Below are 16419 nucleotides of genomic sequence, written 5' to 3' on the forward strand. Positions count from 1 at the left end.
CTCCTGTAGGCCTCACTGGAAACGACCTAAGGATCTTCTGCCAAGCCTTGCTTCCTAGACTCCTTGCTTCAGTATATGGGCCCTTGGAAGTCGTTTAATCCAAACTGTAGTGCTCTGCTCCTGGCCTCCCAACTGCTTATTTCATGATGTGAGACACACGCAGTACCTTCGCTGCGAGTCCCAAGCTCTTAATTCTCAGTGTTACTCAGAGTCAGACTCCAGGGCTTCTTCTGCCAAGAAAGACAGAGATGTCTTCTGTGGGGCCCCATGGCCAGGAGGCAGAAGAGTGGCTACATGGTTGATCTCAATCTACAAGGAAAGGGAGTTGTCCAGGATCCATCCCACTGACAGGGCTCTCAGAAGGAAGGGATTTGGGACAGGAGTGAGAGTCAGTGTTTGATGTGTAAATGAAGGTGAAGCTTCTGGAGTCTGAGTTCTCAGGAGAGCCAGGAAAGGCAGGAGCCCAGTGTGGTGGAGCAGGCACTCAGGTCCCTTTGGAAGGATTTACCTTGACTCCTAGTGACAGGAAGTCATGAGGTCTAAGCTGCTGTGAGGTACAGAGCAATACTTTGGAAGGCCTTTTAGCTTCTGCAAAGACTTTGTAGGATCTCACACACCTGGCGTGTGGAGAAGGAAGGAGCTAGCTTTATGAGCTGTGCTGGCCTCTATCTTCTCCGTCTTTCTCTGGGTTGTGTTTATCCTGGGACACTGGTGTTCCTTCTCCGTTTCACACCCTGGCTTTGTTAATTATGTTTCCTGTGTTTGTTTTGTTTCTGAGAATCTACTATTTATTTGGAATTGAGAAAACGTCTTTCTTATTCTTTGTGTGCTTCTTATTTCTGTCAGCAACCAGCGCCTTGTGTGTGTAGCCAGCATTTGAGAAGCAATAGCTTGGGCTTGGGCATTTAAGAGGTAGGGCCAACATGCCATATTGACGAATTGACAGATTGCAGGTTATACAATTTTTGGAAGGGTTCGTCTATCTATATGTAGTTAGAATTAATAATTTAATGTAACATATACAGGATCTTTCCATTTGTTAGGAGTTTTTGTAGGCATCTTTCTGTACTCTGGTAATATAGAAGACAGAGAGATGAGTCCCATTGCATATGGGGGAAAGTAATGCTTTCAGAGCGTGAAGTGTGATTAGTTTCCTCAAGTAAATAACTCCCCTTTCTTGAAAGGAAACATGTCCAGTTAGTTGTTAATTTTTTTTTGTTCTTTTTTCCTTGATGGGCCTGCAGAACACTCAATTTTGAGTATACGTACAATATTGTAAGCAAAAACAGTAATTCCTTTGCTTAAAAACATCTTAGTTACTGTTTTTAAAATAGTCATTATGTTAAAACTAAACTTGTATGTCACTTTTGTTTATGAAGTTTCTCTTAAAAGTCTTCCATATGTTCATAATTTGAATATTCATTTTAATTTTCTAGAGCACGGCATTAAAATGTTGATCGAGGCAAGCTGTGAGTTATCAAATCCAGTAACGTAACAAGCTGTGAGTTCATGGGTGGATAAGTCATGACAGACCTTGATTTGTCACATGTCAGATCGTTTGTTTCCCTTTGAACAGCACAGGAAGGCTTAGAGTTTTGGAGAATTTTCCTGACACTGGCTGAGGATTATGCTGTTCCCGTATAGAGCTTCAGCTGGTGGAGCCGATGAGGAGCTCTGGCCCTGGCCGAAGACAATGGCCAGTTTTATCTTTGGGGATGACTTTGGGTGGGAAGGTGCCCAAGGGAAGTGGCAGGATAGTTTACCATGATTGCACAATAGTCCTTAGTCACCAAGGGAAAATTCCAGGCAAAATGAAGAAAATAAAGAGCAGCTGTCCTAAGAAAACTCACCCGAGTAAACTGCTTCACTTACTGGCTGTTAGGGCAGTCTCCTGTGGGAGGGAGCTGAAGAGCCCATGGTCTGCAGAAATGCAAATGCACAATTGAAATAGTGCAACCAGGTGAGTTGGCTGCACATTCTTTCCCTCAGTTAGCCGACATTCATTTTAAGAAAATTCACTCCAAAAAGCCAGCAACTTTAGATGAATGATTGAGTTAAACTAGTGAGGGCAAATATTTGCAAAAGGATGGATGGATGACCCGTGTTCCTGCTCACCACATGTCCATGTAGTTCACGGTTGATGCTTGAGTTAATTCTTCTAGTGCAGTGGCTTCTCTTCTCAGCCAAGAATTCTCCAGCTCTCCCATCTTTTGTTTATCTCTGGCTTTGTTCACTTCCTCCTCGTTAGCCCCCAAACCCACGCAACAGGAGCGAACTCTGTCTAGTGATTATGTGCGTGATCTAGCTTCTGGGTCTCTTTGGGCTTCGGCATTGCACAGGGTCCAAAAAACAACAGTGGTGCATTTACAAGTCATGGTGGATGTGTAGGCTCAGCTTGTGGGCTATCAGCATCTCCACATCACAGTCCCTTTATCATCTGCGAAGGAGGCTGTGGCCTGCATCTCCTTCCTGTGTTGTTATGGTGATGGTACCTGTGAGTGCTCCTGACTACCATAGAGGTAAATTTAGCAACTGGTGCTACTGGTAATTAACAAGTGCCATTAGTGTGTGGCTTAGGAACACGGATGAACTTTGAAGGCATCTGCTTTCCCATCATGGCAGAATATATATATGGGAACATCTCCCCTGTCTGCATTCACGTGATCCACTCATTTTGTGTGGCTTCTGGAACGAGCAGCAGAATTAGTTGATTTCGCTTGTACCTTTTCTGTTCCTCATTCTGCTGTGTCACTTGAGAAGTAGACCGTCTTGAGCGCTAAGAGGGATAGGTGATAAAGAAAGGAAGGTGCTCAAAAGAACACCGTGCCTAGAACATCCTCTCGGCGTTTCTGGAAAATTCACAGAAGGGGAAATGAGTGTGAGGTTGATCCCGGTTGCCCGGTTTGAGCTGTATATATGGATGATGAGTTTGGAAGTACTTTTATTTGGCTGCCCCACCCACCTCAGCTGACTTTAGTACTTCTCCTTTCCTGGCCACACATGGGTCAGTGGATGTCAGTCAGTAGTTCTTGGGTTGTTTCCTGTGGGGAGGACACCGGAGGACACGGTGTCAGGGGGATGGTGCCGTAGATGAACTCCAGCCCAATTCTAAGATAGTTGATAGTTGCTTAAAGAAGGGAGGCTGAATTTGGCTCACAGTTTAGCACGCAGTATAGCATGGTGAGGAAGTCAGGGCAGCCAGAGCTTGAAACAATTGCTCATGTGTCCTCCACAGTCAGGAAACAGAAAGAAGGATGAATGCTTGTGCTCTCTACTTTCTCCTGTTCATACACTTGGGAACCCAAACCCAGGCAAGGATGCCACCCACAGTGGGTCTGTCTTTCTATTTCAGTTAACCTAGTCAAGAATATCCTGCCCAGGCCTGCCCAGCGTCTAAGCCAACCCAGTGATTCCGTCACAGATGTGAGCAGAGGCATGCTCCGTGAGTTATTCTAGGTCTTGTCCAGTTGACAGTCAGTGTTAACTGTCATAGACATAACTGAGTTTATGCCATGTTCCTGTTAGGAGTGGTCCTCTGCAGTTTCTTGGAGACTGGTAGAAGGAAAAGGTTCTTGAAGTAGAGACAATGGCCCATGTGTGAGTCTTGGGAGCTAGAGCCATGTACTGTGTTTGCTTCTTTGACCCTCAGTTACCAAGAACACCACATAGGTGACCGACATCCACCTGCCCACACCCCATACATAGGTGACTGATATGCACCTGCCCACAATGCATAGGTGACTGACATCCACCTTCTTGTTCCACATAGGTGACCATCATCCACCTGCCCACACCCGATACATAGGTGACTGATAGGCACCTGCCCACAATGCATAGGTGACTGACATCCACCTGCCTGTTCCACATAGGTGACTGACATCCACCTGCCTGTTCCACATAGGTGACCATCATCTACGTGCCCACACCCCATACATAGGTGACTGATAGGCACCTGCCCACAATGCATAGGTGACTGACATCCACCTGCCCATTCCACATAGGTAACTGTCATCCACCTGCCCGCTCCACATAGGTGACCGTCATACACCTGCCTACTCCATATAGGTGACCAACATCCACGTGCCCGCACCATATAGATAACCGACATCCACCTGCCTACTCCACATAGGTGACCGACATCCACTTGCCTGTACCACATACATAGGTGACCGACAGATACCCGCCTTGTGATCCAAATATAGTGTATATATTCTATTCATGTATATAATTCTCTGAGGACAAATATATTTTAAAAGTGAGAATGTGAAAGCACACAATGCAAGTGACAGCAAGACTCCAAGGCAGAGAGAGCCAAGAAGTGACTGGTGAGTGTTGGCTGTTGTCGTGCTCCTGGGGAATCAACTCGGGTCCTCTGCTTACACCATGAGTATTCATGCTTACAACCATTGTAATGTTTTTCCTCTTTCGACCAGATAGTTAGCATATAAGGGAAGAAGTTGTAAATGTTATTGGTGAACAGCAAACATGTACTTTCTTTTTTATATTTATTCATTTAATTTTGTGCCTGCACACATATGTCTTGTGTGTGTGTGTGTGTGTGTGTGTGTGTGTGCGCGCGCGCGCAGGTCACAGGACAACTTGTGAGATATGTCATAGCACCATGTGGCATCTGGCTGCTGAACTCAGGTTGTCAGGCTTAGTGACAAAGTGCCTTTAACCACTGAAATCCTGACTGGGCATACTGTCTGCCTGTACTACGTGTACTACATGTACTACATGTACTACATGTACTACGTGTACTATGCCTGTAGTGGGCACCTGTGCTATGAGATGGTTCACATGCCCAAACCAGGCCCAGATTTAAACACATAAAGACACACAGACACAGATAGAGACCCGGGTCATCCTTGAAACAAGAATGCTCTCTTTATTGTACTCCAGGTATATAGGGATCCTTAACTGATAGCCACTCCCTAGCTCCTGGGATTTTCAGCTGTAAAACCCACCAGAAACCACTCCCCTGCCATCAGGAACACCTGAGGGTGTCATGCTCAGAGCAGCTGCAGGCTGCTCAGAGCAGAGGAAAACAAGTTGCTTACTGGAAATTCAGGGTCTGGTGGTCTGCAGTCCCCAACAACTGGGAGTCATTCCTAAAAAGTAAATGTTGACTCTCTTCCTGGCCTGTGCTCTATGTTATAAATATGGGCTGTGAGCAACATGTCTTTCATGTGTATTATACCTAGCTATTTTGAAATTGAGTTTAAATTTTATAGCCCAGTTAAAAGCTTTTAATGAGTGCCTAGCTCTTCTCTCATTGTTAGCGTCTGTTATTTAGACAATGTAAAGGATCTCTGCAATCTGGACCACCAGCCCCACATCATAACACAGAAACTTAGTGTTGGTTGTGAATGCTCGGCATTAGCTTAGACTTGTCGCACTAGCTCTTTTTACTTAATGTAACCTGTTTCTATTCATCTATGTTTTGCCTCGGGGCTTTTTACCTTTCTTTCAATCTGTATGCCCCAGATTGCTTTCTCCTGTGTGTCTGTCTAGCCCCTGGTGTCTCCCTCCTTTTCGCCCTTGTTCTCTCTTCTCCTCCAGCCTAGATTTCTCCTTCTACTTATTCTCTCTGCCCCTCAGCTCCGCCTGTCCCTCATTTGCCTAGCTGTTGGTCATTCAGCTTTTTATTAAATCTATCAGGTGCCTTAGGCAGACAAGGTGAAACAAATGTCACACATCCTTACATTGTTAAGCAAATACATCATAATCAAATGTATCACACCCTTACATAATTAAAGTAGTATTCCATAACAGATTTTACCCTTCTTTTGCCTTGTATCTTAACCTTACCCGTCATTTCTCTTTAGTAGCACCCCCTTAGTTTTGAAGTCTTTTTTTTTTTTTTTTGTAGGTGGAAGTTTCTGTCTAGCCAACCAATTCCCAAATAACTGGTGCAGAAACTCAATATTAATTTCAAAAGCTTGGCCAATAGCTCAGGGTTTTTACTAACTAGCTTTTACAACTTAAATTAACCAGTTCCTGCTAATCTATGTCCTCCAGCATGTCTTGTTCCTTTGTGTCTCCTGGCAGCTTCACTGATTCCACCTTTCTCTCTCCTATACTTCCTGCCTGGCTATCAGCTGGTCAGTTCTCTATTAACCGATGAGAGTAATGCATATTCACAGTATAAAAAAAGGATTATTCCACAGCATTTCCCCCTTTTTGTCTAATTTAAAAAAAGGTTCTAATCGTAGCATAGCAAAGCTATATATATATAACAAAGCAGTTATTAAATAAGAATTATAGTTACAATATCCAGTTCATTTGTATTTGGCAAATCTATAGAAAATACTCCATTATTTATCTTATCGTTATGACTCTGAAGTTCTATCCCTAGTTTACCTTTTATGATAACTAAGGAGAAAACTCCCATGACTATCTAGTTTTAAATTCCATCAAAGACCCCGGAAAAGTGAATGTTACCTAAAGACAGGGACATCTGGCTGTCTGGACATCTCCCTAGGTTTTCCTGTGATATTGTGGTGCCCATCTTTTGCCCATAGACCTAGTATATCTCACAGACATTTCTGAGAACCAGGGAAGCTTGAAGGACTGTTCTACCTTGTCTTGACAAAGTTTGGCAGTCCTTTTTTTTTTTTGTCCTGCTGGTTCAGTTTGTACATATACTGTCAGCAGTTGAAGCAAGGGCAATTTTTTGCCCAAATGGCTAGCTTTGGTATAAAGAAATAAACTCTATATGGAATTTCTTTGTTGCCCATCATTTTCTTTGAAGTAGATTGGTGCTGTTAGGAGCAGAGATGTCATACTGTCAGGACAAGCCTTAGGTTATTAAATATATTAAATGACATCCATATTCTGTAGGTCTTTGAAGTGTTTGAAGACTAACTTTTTAAATATATCTGTGTATTACCTTGAAAACATACCTAACATCACTACAAATTTGACTATTATAGATGACTAATTATTAATGTGTATTTCTTAATTATACATTACATTTTAAATGAACTGCATAAGCACAATATCCCAAACTAGTAGAAATATACAGACAGCGTAATAGAAATAACTCTAAATTTGTATCAATAAACTAAAATCTGTACCAATGTAAAATATTTTGAGATTAATGGTTGTCTTTTGGATTGAAGTAGATTCAATAATCTATCCTTTTCCCCATCATTTTTACATCATACCCCTTTCTTCTTTTAGAAAGAGGTCTCTGAATTTAACTTTTTTGTTAGCGCTTTATTTTTACAATGGCCCATAACAATTTGTAACTCACCCTACTAAACAATGGCCAACATTTATTATCCATTGGATAGTCAGTAACCAGCCCTCATATCCCATCTCTTGAGAATGCGGGCATCTTCTCTAGACTACTTCCTGTTGTCCATGGGCACTGGTATCTTTGGGGGAATATTGAGAAAATTAGGATAATTGTTAAGTCTTGACTGGAGTATTCTGTGAGGCTCCATCATCTCAATCAACAGCCTTGAAACTGTTCTGGTTGCTGGATCACCTGGACCATCCATTTTTATTGGTGTTTGGTCCCCTTGTTCTGAAAATACATAAACTTTTAAAGGTAATATACATATTCATTAAGTATAGACTTTCCATTGTACACAAGTCAATGATTTCTTGTTTTGTGTTTGAGGAGCTAATATATACATCATGTGTCTTGTAGTCCAAATAGGTTTATTTCTTTTATGTCTGTTGTCATGATTTTAGGAAGTCATTCTTGATAAAATTGGATTTTCCTTAATCCAGAATATTGAATCCACAGCTTCTCATTTCCCATGGAAATAAAAGCATAACCTCTCCCTCAAAGTAAAACCTCTTTTGACCAAAGTTTGAAGTCAAGATATTTTTACACTATATAGGTTGGTTGAATCTAGCAGTTTTTATAATCCAGTGTCTTTTAGCAGCCAAAAAATTCAAAGACAACATAATAACATACAGAGTCTAGACTTTCTGTGTATTTTCCATCTTATCTGACTTATTTCTTTAATATTACTTTACTCCCTTTTAAGAACTTTATTTTAAAGCTATATATATATATATTGAGTGTTTATACCTTTTTACTCCTGAGCCTATTAATGTTTTTAAACACACTCTAACCCGTTGAGAGGTTTTTCCATCTTAATCTGTCTTAACTTCACTATCTGTGGTCTTCTCTGTCTGCATGAAGGAAACCCCAAACCCACCGTGCAGTGTGTTGGAGGGACTTGCGCTGGGAGACGCACGAGGGGAATCCACCATGCATCTTAGCTCATGGCGTGGTGGCAGCTGCCAGGAGACACGTCTCTGTCATGTGACCTGCATGAGAGACATGAAACTAGGCGCTGAGTGTGGCTCCTTTTGTGTGTGTCTAGAACTTTTTTTAAACTTTCTCAGGTTTTATGTGGATCTTCCATTCCCAATGGTGGATACCACTCTTTGTTTCCCACTTTTCCCAGTTTGACATCAGAGAAAAAGAGATCCTTGTCTTCCTGAGTCAGGCTCTTTCAGTGTGATGATCTCTGGCTCCATCCATCTACTTAAAGAAAGCCGATTTCATTCTTTATTTCTGAGTAGAACTCCATATGTGAGGTTTGTTCCCGTGTTTTGCCAAGTGTTAAGTCATTCAGTTTCCACAACAACCCATTCCTCCAGTATCCCTGGTTTTTAGGTGAACAACTTGCCAGGGTCACAGCAAGGAAGTGGCAGAACGTCAAGTTTCCAGGGTACTGGAGGCTACCTTAGCTTGTAAGGATTTGTACCTACTCACGTTAACAAGTTTATAGTACCAGGATTTTGGTTTGTTTTAATGAGGCTACCAAGGTCTTCCATGCTGTGTTGAGCTTCGCAGCTGCATCAGTGCTGAGAAGCGGCTACATTGTTCTCTGCACGGTCTAACATGCAAACATGTTTAGCACTGGCTAGCTCCCCTCCAGAGGTTTAGAGTTAAGTAGATATTAACTCCTGAAATTTACAGAGGTGAATCTGTGCCCAAGGAAAACACGGCAGCTCATGCGTGGTTCTGTCCGTTCATATTTAAGATGAGATGGAACGTGAGAGTGCCATGTATTGCTGGGTTTCATATATCAGCCTGTTTAGTTTTCTGTAACCCAATGAAGTAGGTAGGTTGGAAGTGTGTACTGTATGCAGGCCCTTGGATGTGCACTTATTGAGGATAAATATGATATATATGGAACATAACTTTACATTTTTTTGTTCCATGACATGAAATAATGTTTGTAAGCTTCTAACTTTTTAAAAGCTATCTGCATAGCGTGCCATTTTTGGCCAAGCTGTGAGGATTTTCTCACAGTAGTTCTTACTGATTTTATGTATACTCCCTTTTTCCTTTTGTTTTCAAGTCTTACCTTAGCATTTTGATTACATATAAATATGTGAATATGTAATTTGAATATGATAAACATAATAGTTATTATTTATATGTGCATTTAATTTTATGCTTTTTTTTTTCCACCCTAGGACTTTTTCAGTGCTGGTATGATCTATAGATTGCCTTTGTGTTTGTGTATGCACAGGTGTATGTGTGTATATGCATACATGTATGAGCATATGTGTTCTAAAAATGAGACATTGCAGACTTCTGATGTTAGAGCCTGCTGCAACAGAAATCAGCGGGGGGGGGGGTACCTGGGAGGAGGCACTTAGGCTAAAGAAACATTAGACTGAGAGAAATTGAGGCAGAAAACACAGGATAGATTTGAGGGACTACCAGCCCACTCTGGCCAGTCTTGATTTTATTTCAGAGCTTGCTTATGTACAAAAGCAGAAAGAAGCACAGCCAGTCAGTCAGTTAGTGTCTAACCACAGGCCCATTCCTGGCCTGAGTGAACAGCCTCCTAACTTCTCTCTTGATGTTCCTGAGGTTTGCCATCAGCAGTATTCTTTCTATTAGATAGAGTCTTCTTTTCTCATGGGCACAGTGCTCTTTCCCGTGGGCTAATCAGAAGTCTCTCATAGCCCTCAAGGTTATTGGAAAAAGTAGAGTAGGCAACTTTGAACACAAATGCCTTATAAGTCAGAATGGATTTCAGAGGGAAACCGAGTCACATATGGATGTAAATTCTGTGAAAGTGAACGTTAATGACCTCTCCCCTGCTGTCATCACACACAAATGCAAATGCATTGTTCAGTCATTCCACTTTATACACTTTATATACCAGGTGCTCCGCAGGTTGCTAGACGAGAGCCGAGTGAACATTGGTTTGTAGGCCAATGGAGTTTGAGCGTTTATTTTTGTAGACTCATACACCAGTAAAATACTTCAAAAATTGTTCTGTGTCTGTTGGCACCTGAGTGCTTAGGCTCCCCTCGGACTTGATACTGATACCGTTTTACATACACACATGTGAAAATGAGAATTTTCCTGCTTCTTGCCATATTCCTTTCACTATCCACCAGATTCTTAGTCCATTGCCCATCTCATTCATTGACTTACTGGATTTATTTGTTACAGGATAGCACATGACATGTGCAGATGGAGTTACTAAGTGGAGGGCCTCCTCCTGGAACCAAGGGGAAGATGACGTCATGGCTCAGTAGTCTCTGCTTGCTGGCCTTTAGCTTCCTAGCTGTCACACTGTAGCTGTGCTGCTTTACCTGAGAATCAGTCCTCAGTCCTTGGAGATTGGGTGTTACATAGCCTGCTGGCTTGTCTGTCTAGTTTCTGTTCACTTTCCTCTTATTTGGTCATCGGCCTCTTCCAGAAGCCGTCTCTGTTTTGGGTGTCTCCCCACCCCTTGCTGTTTTGTCTGACTCTCTCTACTTGTCGCTCACAGCTTGCAGTGGTTTGAGTCTGACTCCTCAAGTCCACGGCTGGGAAACTTTGAGTTGGTCAAGAGGACTCTGTTCACTGAGGGGCCTGTAGCCGTGGAGTGCACCTTAGTTCATCCACCTCTTCCCTCACACTCTCTTCTTCGCTCCCCGTTCTCCCACTTTCCTATGCTCTTGCCCTCCTACTAAAGGATGATCACAAGGAGACCTCACCAGACATAACTCCTTGATCTTGCTCGTTGATTTGAGAATCCTGTGCATTCCTGTCCATCATCGGGGTTTAGTGCACAGTCACTGCAGTATTTGCTCTGATCTCTTCTTGCATCTGATTCCTTTTTGGTCCCAGGTGACCTTCCTTTTCTTCCTCTTCTTCATCTGCTGAACCACTGGGTGTGACCGGTGCTAGCAGCTTCAGAATGTCCCCTGGAGCAGAGTGCACCCTGGCTGAGCAGCTTCTTCTAGGTTATGAGAAAAAACTGGCTGTGGATAGGTGAGGCAGGGAGCCTTGTCCCTACTCTTGGGCTCTCCGCCTGTGGAAGGTGTGATGGGACCATGGTAGATCAGGAGAGACAGGCATACCTGCAAGGAAACCTTTGCCTCTGAACACTGAGGAGAGTAAAGTTTTTGTTGAAACTAGAATTATCACTGTGCACTAGTGAGCATTCGTGTCCTGGAAAATGTACAATAATTTGTGGATTTTAGCTTGTTCAGTTCAGAATTCTATCTTGCCCTACTCTTTATAGCTTTAAATTAATTTCAGGACATACATAGCTTGTCCCCACTAGTCATATATTAGGCACCATCAGAACAGAGCATGGTGAAATGAGTATTTCCCTGGTGATTTCTGTGTTGGAATGAGCTGTTGGGTAAAATACTGGCACACACACATTTGTTTAAAAGCTCTTAAGACTGTGTGTTTTGGGATTTAGAATCTTTTAAGTTAAAAGGTAACAAGGAATACATGTTGTGTAGTATGTATGTTAGGTTGGAAGGTGTGAGCACGGTGAAAATGAACCTTCTCACTGAGTGAGAAAATAAGGAAGTGACCTGGGATTAGGCTAGGCACTCAGACTTGGTTTCAGGAATTGTTAGTAGCAGGGCATGGCTTATCTTAAAATGTGTGAAACGTCAAAGTTAGGACGGAATTGTGATTGTGGTAAAAAGTAAACAAAAGAGGCAGATTTCTGTGGGATGATTTGAGGAAACTTGGCTTTTTCCCTGGGTCTGACTCGGAGGAGCTCAACTCCTGATTAACACCTATTTGGTGACTAAATCATGGCAGGTGAGTACGTTTGTGAGGATGAGGGGGCATTGTTGTTGTCAGCTGAGGGGCCAGCCTGAATGGAGCCAGGAGGGACGGTCTGAGCATCCTTCTGTGTATGTGCCGGCTCGTAGTCTTGTCTGATTAGAACTGTGGGAGGTACAGGTAGGTGGATGAGGTCGGTAGACACGGCAAGGACCCGAGGAGTTGCAGCACCAGTCAAAGGGGTGATACCACTGGTGTTGGAGTGGATTCTGGCTGTGTTTCTTTAGAGGGTCTCTTAGTAATTGGCATGTACACAGTTTGCACACATGTACACACCTGTACATGTACAGTAAGGAAGAAGTCAGGGCTCTGGGGTATTGGCATAATGGTTCTCGTTAAAAAGGGCCTCTTGGAGAAGCCGCTGGTGGAGCTGTGCTGGTCGTTTGGCATGTTGGTTACATCTTCCGCTGTCTGATTGCTGTTCTGCTGTGAACATGTATGTGTTCCTGGATGGAAGGCGTGCTCTGTCTCTTGTTTAGTTAGTCTGCAGCCTTTAAGAACAGCCTGAGAAGCAGAAAATGCCCTAAGACCTGCCATTTCCAACCTGCCTTTGTACAGGACTTATTTAAGTTTTATTAAAAAGAGGAAAAACTGTGTTAAGGAGCTGTAATTCTTCTTTGCACCTTTTATTATGCATTAGCAATTAACTCTAGTTCTCACGAGGTTGATGAATTTGAACTTGATCAATTATCTGATAGTAATTACAAGCATAGAGTGATTATCTTTGCTGAAGTGACATCCTTATTTCATCTCTGTATTTCTGACACTTTTCATAAATGCTTGCATTTGTTTGACTTCAGAATATGACTTGCTCTCTTGACTCTGTCATTGAGGTCAAACTACTTAAACTGAGTGGTGCTGAGCAAATCCTGGGGTGTGAAAACCCTCCGGGCGTGCCTGCTGGGAGTAGGAAGGGAGCAGGCTCAGTCTTCCCGCTGTAGACGTGAATGTTCTAATTCTTGCTTCTTGGCAGATTCCTTTGTTTTTTCTCTAGTTCTTGGCACGGCTATGCTATCCCCCCCCCCCCCGCCCTTAAGTTTCTCTATTCCTTCTTAGGGAGGGGTTCTCTGCTGCTGGGATCGGTATTGTCTTGATAAATGTGTCTAGACTTGGGCTAGTTCTGCCCTCCTGGCTCCAATGGGACATTGAGAGAGAAGGAGCATCAGTCCTTGTGCTAAGGTTGTCGTACTATAGGACCATACGGTGCAGGATTTATACACAGAAGCGATCTCCCCTACATCCCTGGGAGCTAGAACTCCAGTATAAAGTCACTGACACGGCTTATGTCTTCTGTGGGTTTTTCCTTGACTGTAGCTGACTTTCTCCTACTTATATCTTGGTGTGGTCTGCTCCCCACAACTGTCTGTTTCCAGATACGTTTCTTCTAATGATGTAAGCCATGTTACATCAGGGTCACCTGATAGACTGTTTCAAATTAATACACCTTTTAATGGCCTTCTGTCTTAACATGGGTGCTAGAGAAATGACCTAGTGGTTAAGAGTGCTGACTGCTTACCCAGAGGACCTGGGTTTGATTCCTAGAACGCACATGGTGACTCAACGGTAACTCCAGTTCCAGGGAACCAGGTGTTCTTTTCTGGCCTCTTCGGCTACTCCATGCATATTGTATACACGTATATGTATAGGCAAAACAGCCATAAAAAATAAAAATAGCGGTAAAAAAATTAAACACAGTTAGGAATGAAAACTTTAACATGTAAATGCTTGTTTTTCACATTTGATTTTCTTACCAGTGTGCCCCCCCCACCTTGTGCACAAAATTTGAGAACCTAAGAAAATGAGTAAGGGTTGGGCAGTGCACACTTTAATCCCACACTAGGGAGGCACAGGCAGGTGGATCTCTGTAAGTTTGAGGCCAGACTGGTCTACAGAGTGAGTTCCAGAAAAGCTAGGGCTGTTACACAGAGAAACCCTGTGTGGAAAAAAAAATAAAAAGAAAAAAGAAAATCAGTTAGGAAGGGCTGGTGATATAGTTTGATGGTATAGCCCTTGCCTAGCGTGCTTGTAGGCTTACATTCAATTCTCAGTATTGCCGGGAAGAAAAAGAAGAATAAAAACGGAAACCATTGGTGTGGTGGTGAGGGCTTAGTGATTAAAGTGCTTACTGTGTAGGCCTGGGGCCCGAGTTCAGATCCTCTACACCCATACCCGCATAGAAGCAGAGTATGGTGCCATATGCCTGTGATCACAGTGCTATGGGATGCCGACAGTCTATGTAACTGGAGGTTTCTCTCCTGCCACCCAGTTCCTGAATTATAAACTATTTGACCTGTTAGTTCAGGCTTATTGTTAACTAGCTCTTACAACTTAAGTTAACCTATTTCTGTTATTCTATATTTTTCCACAAGACTCATGACTTGTTACCTCATATCTTGCCTGGTTCTGTTCTGCCCAGCTATTGGCCAAATCAACTTCTTCCTTTTTTAAAAATTTGCTAATAGTAATAAAATATATTCACAACATACATAAAGGCATCCCACATCATCTCCCCTTTGCTGTGTAATTAAAAAGGAAGGTTTTAACTTTAACATTGTAAAATTACATATAGCAAAACAGGTATCAAGCATGAACTACAATTATAATATTTAGTCTGTTTGTATTTGGCAAAAAATCTGTTCATAATGGTGAGATGTAGGTTCAGAGAGAAAACACTGGGATAGAGAAGCAGTTGAGACTGAGACATCTTCCTGTCAGCCTTTGGCCTCCATACATGCTCACATGCATCTAAACCGAGAAAGAATAAATGGCAAAGGAAAAAATACTGATTTTGACTATGAGTGTGAAAGTTTGTGTGTAGAGTCTGCTGAGATTTATAGGATGTGTTCACATCATCTCCTTCCCATCCTAGCAGAACACAGGAATACTGCCCGTGTTCCCAGATAGACCACCCAGAAGCCAGAGTTTCCTGACTCGCTTGTGTCTAGGTAGCTCTGCACCCAAACCTTTAGACTCTGCACTGGCCGCCACATGCAGTGAGGTTACAAGAGTAGTCCTTGTGGGCAGATCCCATGACCTTTGGTGATTGGATTTTTGTGTTCTGAAAGTTGGAGGCACTTCTTTGGCAGTTAGTGTGTTCTTGTTAGCACCAGCATTTGTAGTGCAGAAAGCAAATACACAGTCAGAAAGCTGTGACTCTGTAAGTAAGGAGACACAGCCCCGTTCTTGTGGAGTGTTATTTGGTAGGAGGCTTTTCAAGCATAGATGTAGTTAAGTTTGCTGTAGTGAGCTCCATGCTCCAACGGTTACTTGAGTTTTGCATGGCTTCATCTGTTATCCCTTTCTTCCTCTTAAAACAACTTGCACACAAGGTACTCACAACTTTTAAAGTGTGCAGCTTTGAGATGGATATCTTAACCATCTTGATTGCCCATCGGAGTTTTCTGATCACTTCCAAGTGTTACTTAGCAATTGGTTTGTGCATGTGCAAATCCACACGAAGGACTTGACCAACACATGCTCAACACATGGAGTTATGCTTGGGTAACTTTTGCCGTTGTCTCTTGTACTCAAGGACGCATGGTTTTCTGGTTTCAGTGGAGAGTGCATGCATCAAGTTTAGTTATTTATTCATTTGGATGGAGTATATGGCAACTCTGTTGTTTAAAAACGGAGTCAGGGTCATCTAAATACTTTCTTCATATGTACTAATCTCTGTATTAGTAAAAGGTCTGAAACATCCCAGGAAAAAGCATAGGCAAGTAAATAAAGGAAAGCACGGAAGTGCATCTACAGAGACTTCACGGGGCTTCACTTCAGGGCTCTCTTAGTACTTGTGCTTGACACTGACTTTGGGCATTTGTATGCACGTGGAATTCTGCTTTATGAGCTGTTTTCCAGTCATAACTTACATATATAAAGCTGATATACCACTCCGATGAACATTTGATTTTGTCAGATATTTTTACAGTCTACATGACTATAAAAGGAATGCTGCAATTGCGAGTTATCAGAGATTTTTGATTTGCAGATGTTTGACAACTTTTAAAATCCCATGGTCTTATAACTTGCTAACATTTTGTCTCTCTCTCAATAGGTATAAATGACCAAGGATTGTACAGAGTTGTGGGGGTGAGTTCAAAGGTCCAGAGACTTCTGAGTATGTTGATGGGTATGCCTCTTTAATCATTTTTCCATGCATTAATTGTTTATGCTCACTCACTTTGCAATTTAATATTTCAGAGTTGTCTCTTCTTGTGTACTTATGAATACATTCCTCTCCTGTACCACTTAATTGGATGCATTGTGTCCTCGGCCAAGGCCGAGTGTTTGCATCAGCTGAGGTCATCCATATCCCTGTTACTTATTAATCAATGAAGGAAGAAGAGTGT

At 42.5% G+C, this 16419-nt stretch overlaps 1 protein-coding gene across 1 annotated transcript in view; it reads left to right on the plus strand.

Moving 5' to 3' along the window:
- The window catches only part of Arhgap10 (Rho GTPase activating protein 10), a 258973-nt gene that overhangs the window by 141001 nt on the left and 101553 nt on the right, over positions 1-16419 (plus strand). Inside the window, exon 15 of the mRNA XM_057753626.1 lies at positions 16125-16199. Within this exon, the coding sequence (XP_057609609.1) occupies positions 16125-16199 (75 nt within the window). The remainder of the gene's footprint in view (positions 1-16124; positions 16200-16419) is intronic.

Source organism: Chionomys nivalis, chromosome 21 (assembly GCF_950005125.1).
Source record: "Chionomys nivalis chromosome 21, mChiNiv1.1, whole genome shotgun sequence".
NCBI lineage: Eukaryota > Metazoa > Chordata > Mammalia > Rodentia > Cricetidae > Chionomys > Chionomys nivalis.